The 15,497-nt window shown below is 39.8% G+C and overlaps 1 protein-coding gene across 4 annotated transcripts in view; it reads right to left on the reverse strand.

Annotated features, from left to right (window-relative positions):
* Positions 1–144: 144 nt before the first annotated feature.
* ASXL2 (ASXL transcriptional regulator 2) overlaps positions 145–15,497 on the reverse strand; it is a 160,943-nt gene continuing 145,590 nt past the window's right edge. For all 4 annotated transcript variants that reach the window (XM_023229942.1, XM_023229943.1, XM_023229944.1 and 1 more), the window contains one exon: positions 145–10,831. In XM_023229942.1, coding sequence (XP_023085710.1) covers positions 8,384–10,831 — 2,448 coding nt within the window. In that variant the 3' untranslated portion in view covers positions 145–8,383. The remainder of the gene's footprint in view (positions 10,832–15,497) is intronic.

Consider the following 15,497-nt stretch of genomic DNA (forward strand, 5'->3'; position numbering starts at 1 on the left):
TTGTTTTCTGACAAGATTAGCACTCTCTGTAGTACCAACTTTAGTTAGGACCCAGGGACAGCTGTGCACAGAGGACTAGATAACAAACAGGTAAGCCATTCCACATGGTGTCTGCTTTCTTTGGAAAAGAAAAGGCCCAGTCGCTAGAGTAAAACTGTATGCCTTTATTCAACATAGAATGAGTCAGTAAAATACGGTTTGTCCATGTGCAGAAACATTATACATTCAACTTTGAAGAAGGTAGTTTTTATACGACCAAGGAAAGAACAGCCTAAAAGTGAGAGGAAAAAAGACGATAGTGAGGAGCTAAAAGGCAGAGTTTGTCAAAATGCTAAGGCCTATGCGCACAAAGATTTTAAGTAAGAATTACATAGGGTCATTTCTTCCATTCCGACTTCTCTAGGTGCTGGTGAAGGGTGCGATGCAGTCATAGAATTAAGACAGGTTTAAAAAAAAAAAAAAAATAGGTCAAAGCACTTACAGCTAAGTTTTTTTCCCCCCAAATTTCTAGAGTTTCATTTGTTATGTTCTCTAGATCTCTCACGAATTCTAGAAATTTTGTGAATTCTGAGAACTTGCTCTTTAATCAGTACATTATTAGAGAACAAATTAAGATGTTTGCCCCAACCTAGAATTTGTCTCCTTATCTAACAAAAGGGTAACCAATCCAAGACTCTGGAAGCATCTGATTAACTTAAAATGTGTGCAAAGTGATTATAGGTAGGTTAAGCTGGGGTCACTACTGAAGAAGTCTCCATACTGTAACATGCCTGAAAATCTAAAACGAAAAGAACTACTGACTTAGGGTCAAAGCCCAACTCTATTAAATTTCCAAGCTCTAGGTATCTGAAGACATTAGATTCTGTTTTTTAAAAGAATGTAAAATTTTACGTATGATACTTTCCATAGGAAAGACGTAAGCTGTGTGTAAAATAGTTCTAAAGTATCTTCAGATATTTTGGTAACACTTAATGCATTGCTTTCTAACTGGGCTAATTTGAATCTTAAATATTTAAATATTTTGAGAATCCCTGATTAAACTTAATAAAAGTATTGACTCAAGTTGGTCTAATATAGTGTTTAGGAACCCAAGTTCCATTTCACTTAACAGAGATGCACTAATCCTGATTAGTGGCAAAAGCCACCACAGTTCAACAGAAAACTATTCCTTATCCCACAGAATGTCTCAAATCAAACTACAGGTTATACTCATGGCAATTCAACATTACATTAAGTGAATCAAAAATCTTAAAAGGAAATCTCTCAAAAATGGAATAAGCTACTTAATTCAAAGTTTACTTAAATCCATTTAAAACCAAACTCCAGGTTATCTTTCTTCTCCCTAAGGCATCCTCTAGGTTTTACAATTAAGAAGAAAATCAGGATTTTAAAAAATTCCCTTTAGGTTCTTTTGGGTTGGAAGCAGCACGAAAAGTGAGGTGGAAGTTACTCTTCAGGAAAACCCACTATTTAGCCACAGCCCAGCTCCAAGTTGATCATTTCTGGCTCTTTTCCTGGTTTTGCTTTTCCTTCCTGTTACAAGATCTCCTTTCAGGGAATCCCTTTTTAGGTTAAGGCAGAAAGTTACATGGAAGTAGAGTCTATATGGTCTCTATGAAAAACAAAAACAAAAGCAACCCAATCTATTGTTAAAGGTTACCAAGTATTAGGAAAATGGAGGACGCTCATCCTCCTGGTTCCTGGACAGAGTTAAAACTACATTACATAGTGGAATACACCAAATTCTTCTTTGAAAAGCACTAGAGTCCTGCTGAAGTCCTTTTTAATTCCAGTTGTGACTTAAGACGAAAAAGGAAAAGCCACTCCTACAACATCTCAGGATTACATGAAAGTAATTTTACCCATGATGGAGAAAAACTGGGATGCAACAATTCCGAATGAAGAGATAGTTACTTATCATCTATAAGATGAAAATCGTGTTTTAAGAAAAAGTCCCTTTAGCTTCTTTTAGGTTTGAATAGTGACAGCAAAGCTGCGTTATTTACCCAACTGTATTTGAAAGGGTTTAACAAAACACTAACTTACTGACCTAAATTAACTACTGACAGAGACTGCTGTTGGCCTGCTTCTAATTTAGATGTTAGCGATTTCTTGAAATTTTTATAGACAACTTTAGCTATTCCAACAATAGTTCTCAAAAAAAAGTGCATTTTATTAAGATGGCTCATTTCCACACTTTTTTCATCTAGGGACCTTCTTTCTTCATGTATGTGCCACTGCTGTGTCCAGTGTCTCAAACACTTCCATTTCATAACTCATTTACATTTTCGACATATCTTGGGTAAAAGGTAGCATTATTACTCCTTGAGTCTAGAACTAGAAACATGCTGTATAGTCACTACTTTAGGAAAACCTTTCTGCAATTTACATGACTATTTTTGCTTACCTTTGCATAACCAGCACTTCAGTAGTGCTTAGCACACAGTAGGTGCTCTACAAATATTTGAATTAGTAAATAACATGATTTGTACATAAAAAGTTAGACTTCTAAAGACCAGTTGAGGTCAAGCAATCTCAGAAGCTATGAACACAGGTTTCTGACTCTGTGAAGTAAATAAAGGGTAGCTGGGGATCCAAGTTGAAGGTATCTTATCTTCTGGTATGTTGTTTATGTTGTTCTTTCTCCCTCAGGGGCAGACCAACTCTACTTGCAGGCATCCATGTCATCACCTGAATATAAATTTATCTTCCCATGAGATAGGAGACCCATCTAAATAATGATAAATATGTACCAGAAATGGGGAGTCAATCTTTGTAAATGGTCATTATGGATTAGTTTGTACACATTTAAATATTTTACCTTCATTCTTATTATATATGGAAATTATGAAGATGCTGATGTTCCCTGAGACTTAAGAAGTTTCCTTTAGAAACAGCACATTTTCAGCTAAGATCTAGACTGCTTTTCTCTTGGAAGGCTGAATTATCTCCAGCGTCTTGGGACAACCCAGATATTTGACATTCCAGTATTTGAAAAATAAAAACTGTCTTTTAAAAAGCCAATGTAAAGAAAAAAGCCAATGTATCCTTACATTAACTTCCAAAATGTATTTTTTCTTTTCAGTGAAAATAACCACAGCTGGGCAATTATGGGAACCAGCTAACTACAATAAAGTCAGTTTTATGGGTCATCAAGATACATTCTTGAAAATCTGACCTTAACAATTTTTCTTCTAGGTCATCAATGATTCGATATATTATTCACTTGTTTAAAAATAGGCTACTTTTCTTTGTGAAGATGATGTAGGCACCATTTTGCTCCTATCATATCCTAAAATCAAGTATTTACTTTGCAGCCACAAAATGAGTTCTCATGGATTAGACAGTAGTCTCGGTATGGGCTTATAGACAACCTCTCCTACCAACTGGCTCAGACCCCATTTCCATAGCTACCCTTCCTGACACAGGGGAGTTCAAAATTCAAGTGTTAAATGCTGAAATAGAACCTAATCAAGGCACAGGTGTTTCTCTTCACACTATTCTCCTAGCTCTTTGACCTCTCCATGACTGGCTATGAAACTCACTTCTGAGAGAACTGGGAAATGGAAAAAAATTTTTTTCTATCATCTTCAAGAGACTATTTCTTCACACACCCCTAAGGCCTGGAAAGTGGTGGCGGCAGTAAATGTCTGCTAATGAACTAACCACTGTGGAGAAAGGAAAACTTATTTTTTTCCCCCGAGAGATTTCCTTACCATTCTTTGATTTAGAAGCAAACAATGGGCACATTAATAAAGAGGCTGCACCGCATTTCTTCACTTTTCCAGTAATGTTAGGGGGTTAGGAGACAAAACAGATTAAGGGAGAAAACATGGAGACAGACAGATAAGGAAAATTTAATCAGTTTTACTTAAATTCCAAAAGAAATACACTACCCTGATTTATCACCAAGTTCCTCATTTTACTCTCTTCCATACAATCTGTGGGAACCATCCCATAGTAGTATAAGGCAGTAACTGAGGACCCTTACCCATGCCACTCTCAGATGTACGTCAAACCTCAAGATTCACCAAAAAACTCCAAGGTTTTTATTTTCACTTTTAATGATCTTTTACTTAATAATAAAATGAAAAATAAGAATATAGGAATACATACAATCTATATACATATATTTATTGCAAATACTTAAAATTCTTATGTAAAATGATTTTCTATATTTGTGAAAAAATATGACTTTTTAAATGGTGTTGACACCAACTTCTCTGTACATACCCTCAATTCCAATGTTAACAATTCCTTTAAAAAGGCAAGAGACACAAAAGTTTAGCATTTACCAAACCAGTCTGTACAAACCTTATAGCCAGAAGGGAAAAAAATAGCTTGTGGTAAATAAGTCAATTTTCTTTTAAAATAAAAAATAAACCCCAAAACTATTCCCCTTATTGCATTTTTCTGAAATAATCTGAGTGTCTTCAGAGTAACTTCCTTCGAAATAATTTGTGCCTTAACAGAGAGGTCCTACATCAAACATACCATATATGAGAAATTCAAAGTCTTCCACTGTCACTTTTTACAGATATTAAAATATATATTACTTAAAATATATTACTGGAAAGCTATTTTTAAAATTGATCTTCAATAGTTGTATCAAATGTAAAGCATTAAAAAAAATAAAGTAACCAAGAATCTACGAAGCTATTGCTTCAACTTTAGGAAATGTTTTACCTACTGTTCTCTTTCAATAGGTGTGTAGGTATTGAAACATGGTAGGAAAGGCCCCTGCCTATCACCATGTTTCTCAAAGTCTCTTTGGACTATTCTATAAATTTAGCTGAAAACTACCCTTGGCCAAGTTACTTACGTAGCACACTGTTGTAATGAGATGGGGAGACTTTTCCCTCCTCCCTGTGATGTGAAACCTCTAGGTCAAAGAGAAAACTCTGGCACTGCTCACTGATAGTGAGTTCCAGAAATAAAAAGCAGTGTAATGACCAGAGAAGCCCCCCCCACTCCTCACCCCCATTACAGCAAATCACTTCACCAGAGAGTTATTTACGGCTCTCTAAGGTGGAGAAAGGCAATAATAAGCAACAGAATGTTAACTGTCAGGTCATTAATATGTACGACTTTGCACCTTCACCTGGAAGGCAATGAGGTCTTCCTTTGGCTACTTAGACAAATCTGAGATAAGCTCTAAAACATGTACATCTGTATGCTTTCACAGCCCAATAAGTATGCTCTCTCCACCCCAAGAAAAGTTTCCCATTTGCCAGCTCTTATTCTTAGAAATGTTACACGAAATACCACAGAGAGCTTCAGTATCTTGCGCATAGGGGTTATGGAACAGAAGTAGGACAAACAACTCCAGGCTATTTGGCTTTACTTTCTGTTTAATAGGATGGAGAATTCTAATTCTTCAATATTAGTTAAGATTCAGGGAGACTTCTTTACTAAACAACTTAGAATCTTTATAAACAAGACTGAGGCTATATTATTAATGCTGTCTCCTGGGGTGACCTGCAGTAGAGGACATCTGAAGGCTGGAGAGGGGTGCACGGGAGGCGTATGCATCAGGCATAATGCCTGACTAGTCACTGGAAATAATGCCAGGTCATACCCTAAGAAGAAGCTCAGCATTTATTAAAACTTTTCAGATCAGGTTGAAAGGTAAAACGACTCAAAAACTAAGGTAAAGATTGCTTTAAAGGTGCTGCTGGAGTACCATACCAATAATTTAAAGGTTTTGTTTCTACTGCTTCATTTTCTAAAAGGCCAGATTGTAATGTGTGGTTTTTTTTTTTTGTTTGTTTGTTTTTCTGTTCAGCTTTTAAGATGAATGGCTTTCCACTTGAAACCTCTGTGTTGAAACAAACTGATAAATAGATTGGTATTCAAGTTACTACCCAACTAAGAGAATTTACCTGTTCTCTTGTCTGGTCAAGATTGAGGCAGTGTATCTAGTTGGCAATATCTGTTTTAGGAGTATTCCCAAATGCAAATATTTAGCTGAGTATTATTTGTTAAGATAAGCTGGTGAACAGCAATGTTTAGGACCTATCGAGAAGAGCCGGGGTCAAGATGAAGAGGCACAATATGGTTTGCTCTCTAAACGGACTTAAAAATCCCTGATACCTTCTCTCCTTTCCTAGTTACAGTCTGTTCATCCTTAAGTTAAGGGAAGCACACAGGAAAACCTTTCTGACAGGAAAGGGGTAAAGCAGAAAAATCACTCTCATCAGTCCAAATTGGTAACTGACATTTAGCATGGAGTCAATTCCAAAACTCTCAACCTCTTCCAGCACGCTGACCAGCCCTCAGCCCTGGCACTAAGGTGGAGTGAAGGGGTAGGGCAGGGAGAGTTATACTCAGCAACAGATCTCTTTAAACCCTTATTGGATTGCCCAAGGTACTGAACGTTTGGGAGAACCATTATTTCTGTTTTCTACCGGTTCTTGGCTTGAAGATATACTCCTTATCCCCAATCCTTGCAGCCTTCTTATCTCTTAGCTGTGTGTATGCTGGAAGAAAGGGGGAAAGATGGACAGACATATTGTACTGACTGAAGCTGGAACACAGATATTAATCCTATATTGGCCTTGGGCCACAAAAAACCCAGAAGTGAAAAGTGAAAAACAGTGAAGTGAGTTTCTTACGGGGCGGAGCAGGGGCTGTGGGAAAGCATTGAGTGTGTGATGTGGGAGTGGGGTGGGCAGGGGTAGGTAGTAGAATGGGGGCAAAACATAGATTATTGCCTATTTTCTCCTGATCTGGAATGTGACTTAACAAGTTTAATCTGTTCTGCATTTTATAAATATCATATCCTAAATATGAAGGACAAATACAACTGTACTATGTTGCATTAACATTTGTACTTTACACATTCCAAATCAGGAGACTTGAAATCAATATGCAAATGATGCAAACTGACACACCCCCAATGAATACAAAATTCTGTTAAACTGCAGGTTTAATGTTCCTTAACCATGACCTAAATATTATGTACTCACAAATTCTTCAGTCACTAGAGAAGGATTTAAAAACAAAAAAGGAAACAAGAAAGAAAAAGAAACTAAAACCACCAACCAAAAAACCTTTAGGGCTCATTTTCCTTCTTTTCCAGTTGTTCCCTTAGCCATTCACTGAGGCCCCCTTGCATTAGAAATTTCTAGTGCTCAGACAGCAGTAATCCAAACAATGGCTATATTTTCTAAAACAGGAAAAGTGTCTTGTATTGTGTATGTGTGTGCACATACACGTATGTGTAAAGTAAGATATAATAAGATGATGTCATCCTGTTCAGATGCCTGGGAGGTCAAAGCAGGTTGAACAGAATGAACAAATGTGGCATTGGTGAGCTTTTCTACCTGCAACAACAGCTGACTATCAAGCACTAGGTTAATAGGTTGGGAGAGAAGAGGAAAAGAGAGGTGACCTTGTTCTAGTGTAAAAATTGTTTTCCAAAGTTCTTCACGTTCAATTTAACAGTTTCTGTGGTTTCACTCCCCTTGCTCAACAAGATGTAGCTCAAATCACCCAATCACTAACACTTTTCTGTTCATTTTATATTAGTAGTTCAAAATTGTTAGTTACCACGAATGACCAAGTGCGGGGGTAGGGTATTTTTGCTGGAACTGTTGCACTGCACAGCCTGTAACAACACAGGGGTTCCCAGAGAGGCATTCCCTTCACGGACTACATTCACTGTCTCAGGGCAGGGGGTGGGATCAGGGAACAGCAGGGATCCATAAATTCCAAGCAGATTGCTTGGCAACAGTACTAGACCATGGAAGCCAAGAACCAAGTCAGGGCTTTCTGAGTCTGAGACACTACCTGTGAAATGAATTCCTTACCAAAAATTTCAATTTAAGATTCCACCTAAGGTAAAGGGACTGAGTAAAACCCTGAATCCAAGTCCTGCAAAGGCTGAATAATCTATGAACAAGCTGCGGCCAGACTGTCCAGACAAAATCAGTGTGAATGGCCATTTCCTCAGACCATTCCTTCACTCTCCTTTTCCTAGCTTCCTAGGAAATGTCAGAAGGGAGACAGCTTCCTTTTACCATGCTGGCATTAAACTTTTCTCAGTCACAAGTAGTAGAACATAAATCTGAATTCAAAGTAACACATTATTACCTAAACACTTGGAAAAATGTTAAACAAAATGTGACATATTTACATGATTTTGTAAGTGCAAACTTGTCACAAATTCACAAAGTCTTGCTTGACTTAGACTTACTATACAAGGTGCTCTTCCTCTAAAATGTTAAAGATCTGTACTTTGTATTCCTGATTAAGTAACATTTGTCTCTGAAGACAACTGAAACCTACTTGTTTATTTCTGTGATTCCAAAAGGATGCAAAAAACCCAACTGGTCAACCCTTCCCTTCCCACTCCTTTACAGTGTATCTCTTTCTAGTCTCATTACCGAACAACAAGGCAGGAGACGCACAGTTTGGAGGGGCCAATGCAATCATCATGGCAGAAAGCGCCACAGCCTTTGCACATGATCATGGCTTTCAAGCGGCAGTAACATTTCGAAGGCGTGCCCTCTATGCTGTTCTCCTCAGGGAAGGCCTGAACAGGAATGGTCTGGCCATGGCTGCTGGGATTCATAGCTTGGCTAGCGGGGATGGTAGTGACAGTCACTGAAAATGACATGACATCACCTACATTGCTAGATACCTGGCTACCTGGTACAGCAGAGTTATGGTCCATGTCAGATGAGGTGGAGACATTGATCATGCCTCTGTAGCTTGGCCCTATCTGGGTGGGGCTTCCATACAACTTCGGGGTTTGCAGGGGTGGAAGGAGTAGGGGCTGGTGGGTGGGGCTGTCTGCAGGCAGAGGAAGAACAGAAGAATTGAAAAGCTCGGGGCTGCTACGGATTGTCTTACCTCTCACTGCATGAGCCATCTGCTTCTGTGCTGCCTGAATTAAATCTCTGGCTAAGGTCTTTTCATCAAATGTCTGGCCTCTAGGGAACAGGTAATTCTCCTTACTTAAAGTGGTTTGCTCATTCACTGGTATTTCAGGCTTCACATTCTTGCTAGCTAAGCAATCACTGGTAGATACAGTTTCCCTGCTGTGGGGTGCTGAACTTGTGTCACCCTTGCCAGCACTCTGGGAAACCTGGGGCTCCTCTTTCACCATGACAGATTCCTGCTCATCACCAGTACTTTCCTCATCAGTGTCATCTTCTTTGCTGCTGCTACTCTCTCCTGTTGCATTTTTACAGTCTGTATATCCCATTTTCAAGGCTTCAGTGGGGCTGCTTAGACAAAAGCGGTCTTCAGGGTTTACAGAATGGGTCCTCCTAAAGCTCTCTGAGCCCCGGCCATAGGTAGAAATATTCAGTAAGTAGTGCCCTGCCATTGCAGGTTTGGATGTCCTTCTGCCAGCAAAGCCCAGCATGAACCTCTGGCTTGTGGAGATGTCTTCCAGCTGGAAACCTGAGTGAGCGAAGTTGAACTGTGAGGGCGGCACAACTGAGAGAAGATTCTGCCTCCGAACCCTCTGAATGAGAGTCTGAAGGATCTGATCTTGGGTTGCTTTACTTAGTCCTTCTTGGTATTGGTGTGTGTCAGCGCTGGAGTCCCTCAGCTCCTTAGCTGAAAAGAGCTGAAGGGGCCTTGGAACCTGGGGGAGCTGCTTACTTTGCAAGGTTTTGCCCAGCTGCTGCTGTGTAGCTGGATGGGACTGTCTCTCATTAACTTCCTCTCTGGTGCTATTTTCTGTTGTGTTGGTACCTATGAGCGTTCCCATCCCCCTTTCCTCTTGAGTAGTCAGTGGAACCATTTTCATTTCAACTTTGGTGAGAGGTTTAGGCAGAATTTGCTCCATGGGAACATCTTTGCCTTGAAGCAGCTGAGTCACTAAAGGATTGTTAGCAGGAATACTAGAGGTTGGTCTTAAAGTGGGTCCATTCATGTTTAAAGAAGTTCCTGGGGTTTTAAGGCTAGAAGCTGCTGGCAAAGTGCTCGAGGGTGGAGCTGATCCAGCAGGTGCTGTAGTTGCACTGACCTGCGGTACAGGAAGCTTTTCTAAAGTGGCTGTGGTCAATAAAGACGTTAAAGGGGAGGGAGTTACAGCCACTGGCACACTAGCATCTGTCTTTGATGAGGCTGAAGGGTTAGGTATATTCTTACTAGGACCTGCTTTGAGCTCGACTGTGCCATCAGCTGCAAAATGAACAGGTGAGGCACCTGAGATTAGAGCAGGACCTGTTGGAGAAGGTGCTTTCTCCTGTCTGCAACTACTGGGCCCTTGTGGATGGCTGAGAGAGGCCACTGTGGCTGTTGCCCTGGTGGGGTTCAGTTTTTCATTATTCAATTTCTCTATGTGGGCTGGTGATGGGACACTTGTGCATGCTCCACTGATGGCAGGTGTTGGAGGCACTGGGGGGGTTTGCTGTAGTTGTGCTCCAGAGACACTATGAGGCTGTGCCTGGCCTGGGGTGGTCTTGGTCTCAGACTGGGGCTGAGTCTCTGGACCACAGGGTAAAAGCTCTCTCGTACCTCCCCTGCTTCCAGTTCCTGCCAGTTCCAGTGTGGGGCCCTTTCCAGTTTCACTGACTCTGTCTGAGCCTGGACTGCCTCCTCTAGCAGTCTGCCCTTCACCACCCTCTCCTGGACCCTGTCCACCCCCTGGGCCAGGTCCTGGAATGGTCCCTCCAACTGAGGCGGCTGCAGCAGCTGCGGCGGCAGCGGCAGCTGCTGCCCTCTGTGCTTTGACCAGTTGAGCTTTTGCTTTGATGTCTGCAAGAGTTCTGGCTCCTGTTCTGTTAGGACTAGTGATGGAGACTGGAAAACGAGCCCTGGGAGAGACCTGCGATGGATGAAACGGCATGGGGGAGATTCTGGAGACCGGGATCTGAAAGAAGTAGAGGGGAAAAGACAACAGAGCTTAGTTTTCATTTCTAAGAATAACAAAACTTCATTAGCCCTCACATTTTAAAAACAGACGAACACTACAGTACCTGTGACAAACATGGGTGGTCTATGGCCGAGAGGCCAAACCTTGGAGACAGTAACACTAGTTTGTCTCTAGAGTCCTTACATCCACTTTTTCTACTGGTGCCAAAGACAACTGCTTCCACCCTCACCCCAAATCCCCACACGTCTTTTCCTATCTCAACTCCCTCCTAATGTCACTATTACAAGTGCTTATCATGATACAAAGCTTTCTAGGGCATTTGCATTTTTTAAAAGTGTATTTATGTTTGAGAAAGGAGAGAAAAGCAAGCAAGCCAGCCACCCATACCACTACTGTCTTTTAGTTCTTAGCTTTACTACCAAGGTCCAGGGGGAAAATACTTGCTCTTCTCTGTTCTACACACACACACACACACACACACACACACACACACACACACACACACGGGCTGGATTATCTCAAATTACACAGGCTTCTAGATAGCACTGGAAGGAAGACAATGTGTGATGCATAGGAGCCCCCACCATGCCCACACATATAAAGGAGTATGTACATAATGTTTACCAGCCATTCTCATCTCTGGCTGGTATTATATTTACTTGTGCAACCTTTTAAAAATATATATGCTCTGGGTCCTATCCCCAAAACTACAAATTAGAATCCCCAGGACCTAGGAATTTTTTTTTTAATTAAAAAATAATTTTTTTTTTAGACAGAGTCTTGCTCTGTCACCCAGGCTGGAGTGCAGTGGTGTGATCTCAGCTCACTGCAACCTCAGTCTCCTGGATTCAAGTGATTCTTGTGCGTCTGCCACTCGAGTAGCTGGGATTACAGGTGTGGGCCACACGTCTCGCTAACTTTTGTATTTTTAGTAGAGATGGGGTTTCACCATGTTGGTCAGGCTAGTCTTGAACTCCTGACCTCATGTGATACACCTGCCTTGGCTTCCCAAAGTGCTCGGATTACAGGCATGAGCCACTGCACCTAGTCTGAAAAAGTCTGGCCTATGGTCACTCCTGAGGGAGACTCCAGCTCAAACAAACAAACAAAAAAATGTGTTACTAAAAAGCTACTTGTGAGATTCTCATGTCTATCAGGTTTGAAACCACTGATTTTCTTCTTTTTTTTTTTTTTTGAGACAGAGTTCACTCTGTCATCCAGGCCAGAGTGCAGTGGCACAATCTCAGCTCACTGTAACCTCTGCCTCCCAGGTTCAAGTGATTCTTGTGGCTCAGCCTCCCAAGTAGCTGGGATTACCGGTGCCCGCCACCACATCCAGCTAATTGTTTTGTATTTTTAGCAGAGATGGGGTTTCACCATGTTGGCCAGGATGGCCTCGAACTCCTGACTTCAAGTGATCCACCCACCTCGGCCTCCCAAAGTGCTGGGATTACAGGCGTGAGCCACCATGCCTGGCCAAAACCAATGATTTTCATACAATAAAATCAACATGTCTGAAACAAATCTGCCTTCTGTCCTGAACAATACTTTGAAAGCTATTAGAGTTACTAATAATGCATCAAGATGTGGACCCTTCTAGTAACTGGTTGAGTTTAAAGGAGCAAATAACTGTTAAAGATGTTCTAAAGCATTTAATTAAAAAAAATTAACCCACTAAACCCTAAGAAAATGCATGCCATTTTTCTTAATGTTCTTAAATTAAGAACAATAAAGTCACTAAACATTTTTCATTATTTGCAATACTAATTTCTCAAAAGGTCAGTAGTCCTCAAAAATTGATTCTCTATAATTCCAAAGTTAGACTTTATAACAGGTGTCACAGAGTATATATGTCTTACATCAGGAAATCTACTTAATCTAAGAGCTAAATCTATTTCACATCCAATTTGAACAAGCCTAGATAGTATATTTACTCAGCACATAGTATTTTAGAGGCTGCCTACAGTAAGAAAGCAGCAGTTATTGTCCTTTATTTTTATCATATGAAAAAAACTGCAGGGGAAAAAATGAAAAAAAAAGATAAAACTAAAAAAGTAAATACAAGAAAGGTGTTTAGGGGAATTTATATAGGGACAAACAACTTTACATAAGAATACTCTTGAGAGTAACACTATACCTAGCATAATACATGGTATCATAATAACACAATCATTAATAATAACATGTTGAAATCAAATAAGAACCATTAAAAGTGGTTAAAATGAAAGGCTTCAGTATCTAAAAATAAGTTTCAGTTACTTATGTGAATAGCCCTATTACCTGATTATGCAGAATAAATCATATCTTCTTTTTAAGTGCAAAACCACTCAAAGTTGTCCAGGCACTGATAACAATTTAATTTACTGAGAAGCCCTACCCCGGGAGAGCAGAGAGATTCAATCCTTTTCTTTTTAAATGTACAGTCATCCCTTGGTATCCATGGGGGATTGGTTCTAGGACTCTGGAAGATATCAAAATCTGAGGATGCTCAAGTCCTTTATATAAAATGGCATAGTATTTGCAGATAACCTCCACATATCCTCCCATACATTTTAAGTCACCTCTAGATTACTTATAACACCTAACATAATGTAAATGCTATATAAATCATTATACTGTATTTTTACATTTGTATTCTTTTCCAAATATTTTTGATAGGTGGTTGGTTGATAATATAGAATTAACCTTGAGGATGTGGAACTTGCTGATACAGAGGGCTGACCGCATATGGAATGTAAAACATATAATGTGCATGTGTGTATATATAATTTTTATATACATATGTACGTATATAAAAGTAACTAAGTTGTAACATTTATACTACATTGCAAATTTTGTTTTCTACTACTACATTGTGAATTTTGTTTTCTACTTAAATTTCGTTTCAAAGGTTTTGTTCTGTTATAAATTACATTAAGCTTTGTCTAAGAAAGCAGTACTTGAGATAGGGTCTAAGGGAAGAGAGTTACTAAAGACACTTCTGGAAAAGTCTTTTTTGAGGGAGATGAAGAGGGAGAAGAAAGGAAAAGAATGGAAAAAAGTAAAATTATATTAACTTGGTCACAGTGGATTAAAGTTCCTGTGTAATCCCTCTGGACTAGCAGAAAGCAGGCAGAATATGATGTAACCCAGCCTGTTTACAGGTGAGAAAACAGAAATGATGGGTCTTAGCAACATTTGTAGCAAAACCTAAACAGTTACTCAGCTCTTAGGTCTGGAGATAAGCTGTGAATGACATTAAAGAAAAGTTTCTAATATTTTTATAAAAAAGAATAGTAAAAGTGATTAAAACAAAAATCAGAATCTCTGGCAATGCATGTTAATGGTAGAAAAAAAAACAAACCATAGATTCTTAAGTGCTAAAATCACCAATCTTAAAGAGCAATGAACTGGCTGGGCGCGGTGGCTCACGCCTATAACACTAGCACTTTGGGAGGCTGAGGCGGGTGGATCTTGAGGTCAGGAGTTCAAGACCAGCCTGGCCAACATGGTGAAACCCCTTTACAAATAATTATTTTAATTATTTGTAAACATACAAAAATTAGTTGGGGGTCTTGGCTTACGCCTGTAATCCCAGCTACTTGAGAGGCTGAGAAAGGAGAATTCCTTGAATCCAGGAGGCGGAGGCTGCAGTGAGCCGAGACTGCGTCACTGCACTCCAGCCTGGGTGACAGAGCAAGACTTCATCTTGGGGGGGAAAAAAACAAGCAATGAATAAAAAAGTAATCAGAAGTACAGACGGTGGCCCATGCCTGTAATCCCAGCACTTTGGGAGGCAGAGGAGGACAGATGACTTGAGGTCAGGAGTTTCTGAGATAGATAGGATCTAAGGGACCACTGGTCAACATGGTGAAACCCCATCTCTACTAAAAAATAAAATTACAAAAATTAGCCAGGTATGGTGGTGCATGCCTGTAATCCCAGCTACTCAGGAGGCTGCTGAGGCAGGAGAATCCCTTGAACCTCGGAGGTGGAGACTGCAGTGAGCCAAGATTGTGCCACTGCACTCCAGCCTGGACCACAGAACAAGACTCCATTTAAAAAAAATAAAAAAATAAAAACAAAAAAATACAATGAGAATGGGTCAAGTTCTAGTAAGTGAATCTTTCCAAGGAATACTTCCTGACAGGACTAATTTTGGTTCACCTAAGTTAAATAAAAAGGGGGCAAAAGTACCTTTACTAGGCTTATTTTTCCATTTACATCCTAATGAGTATATCCAGTGCCTTGGCTCTTAAATTCCTTGGCAAGAAAAATAAACTATTTATTAAATGAATGAACTGCAAGCTGATATTAAGCAAAAGCCGAAGTGTTAATAAACCTTTAAGATCAGAAGTAAAAATGTGTTTGGGTTTTAAAGGGCATTATGTATTAAGACAGTCAAAGATACTGCCTAGAAGAATTTGGAAGATTTGACATGCAGCAATATACGGCTAACTGGAAGTTAATCACATGCTAAGCAGTAGAGCTTATCAAGACTATTCAATCTTATTAGTGTCCCTCAAGTAACCAGTAGTGACAGAGGACAGCCACACATACTTCCTTTAATAGGAGGGAGCTAAACGTAGTTCCTGATTCACAGAACATCAAGTCAGTTATGGTAGCAAGAAAAGGGCCAAAGTAAACTAAAAAATCTTTGTACTCTTGGTATAGAGATAGGATC

The sequence above is a fragment of the Piliocolobus tephrosceles genome, chromosome 15 (genome assembly GCF_002776525.5).
Source record: "Piliocolobus tephrosceles isolate RC106 chromosome 15, ASM277652v3, whole genome shotgun sequence".
NCBI lineage: Eukaryota > Metazoa > Chordata > Mammalia > Primates > Cercopithecidae > Piliocolobus > Piliocolobus tephrosceles.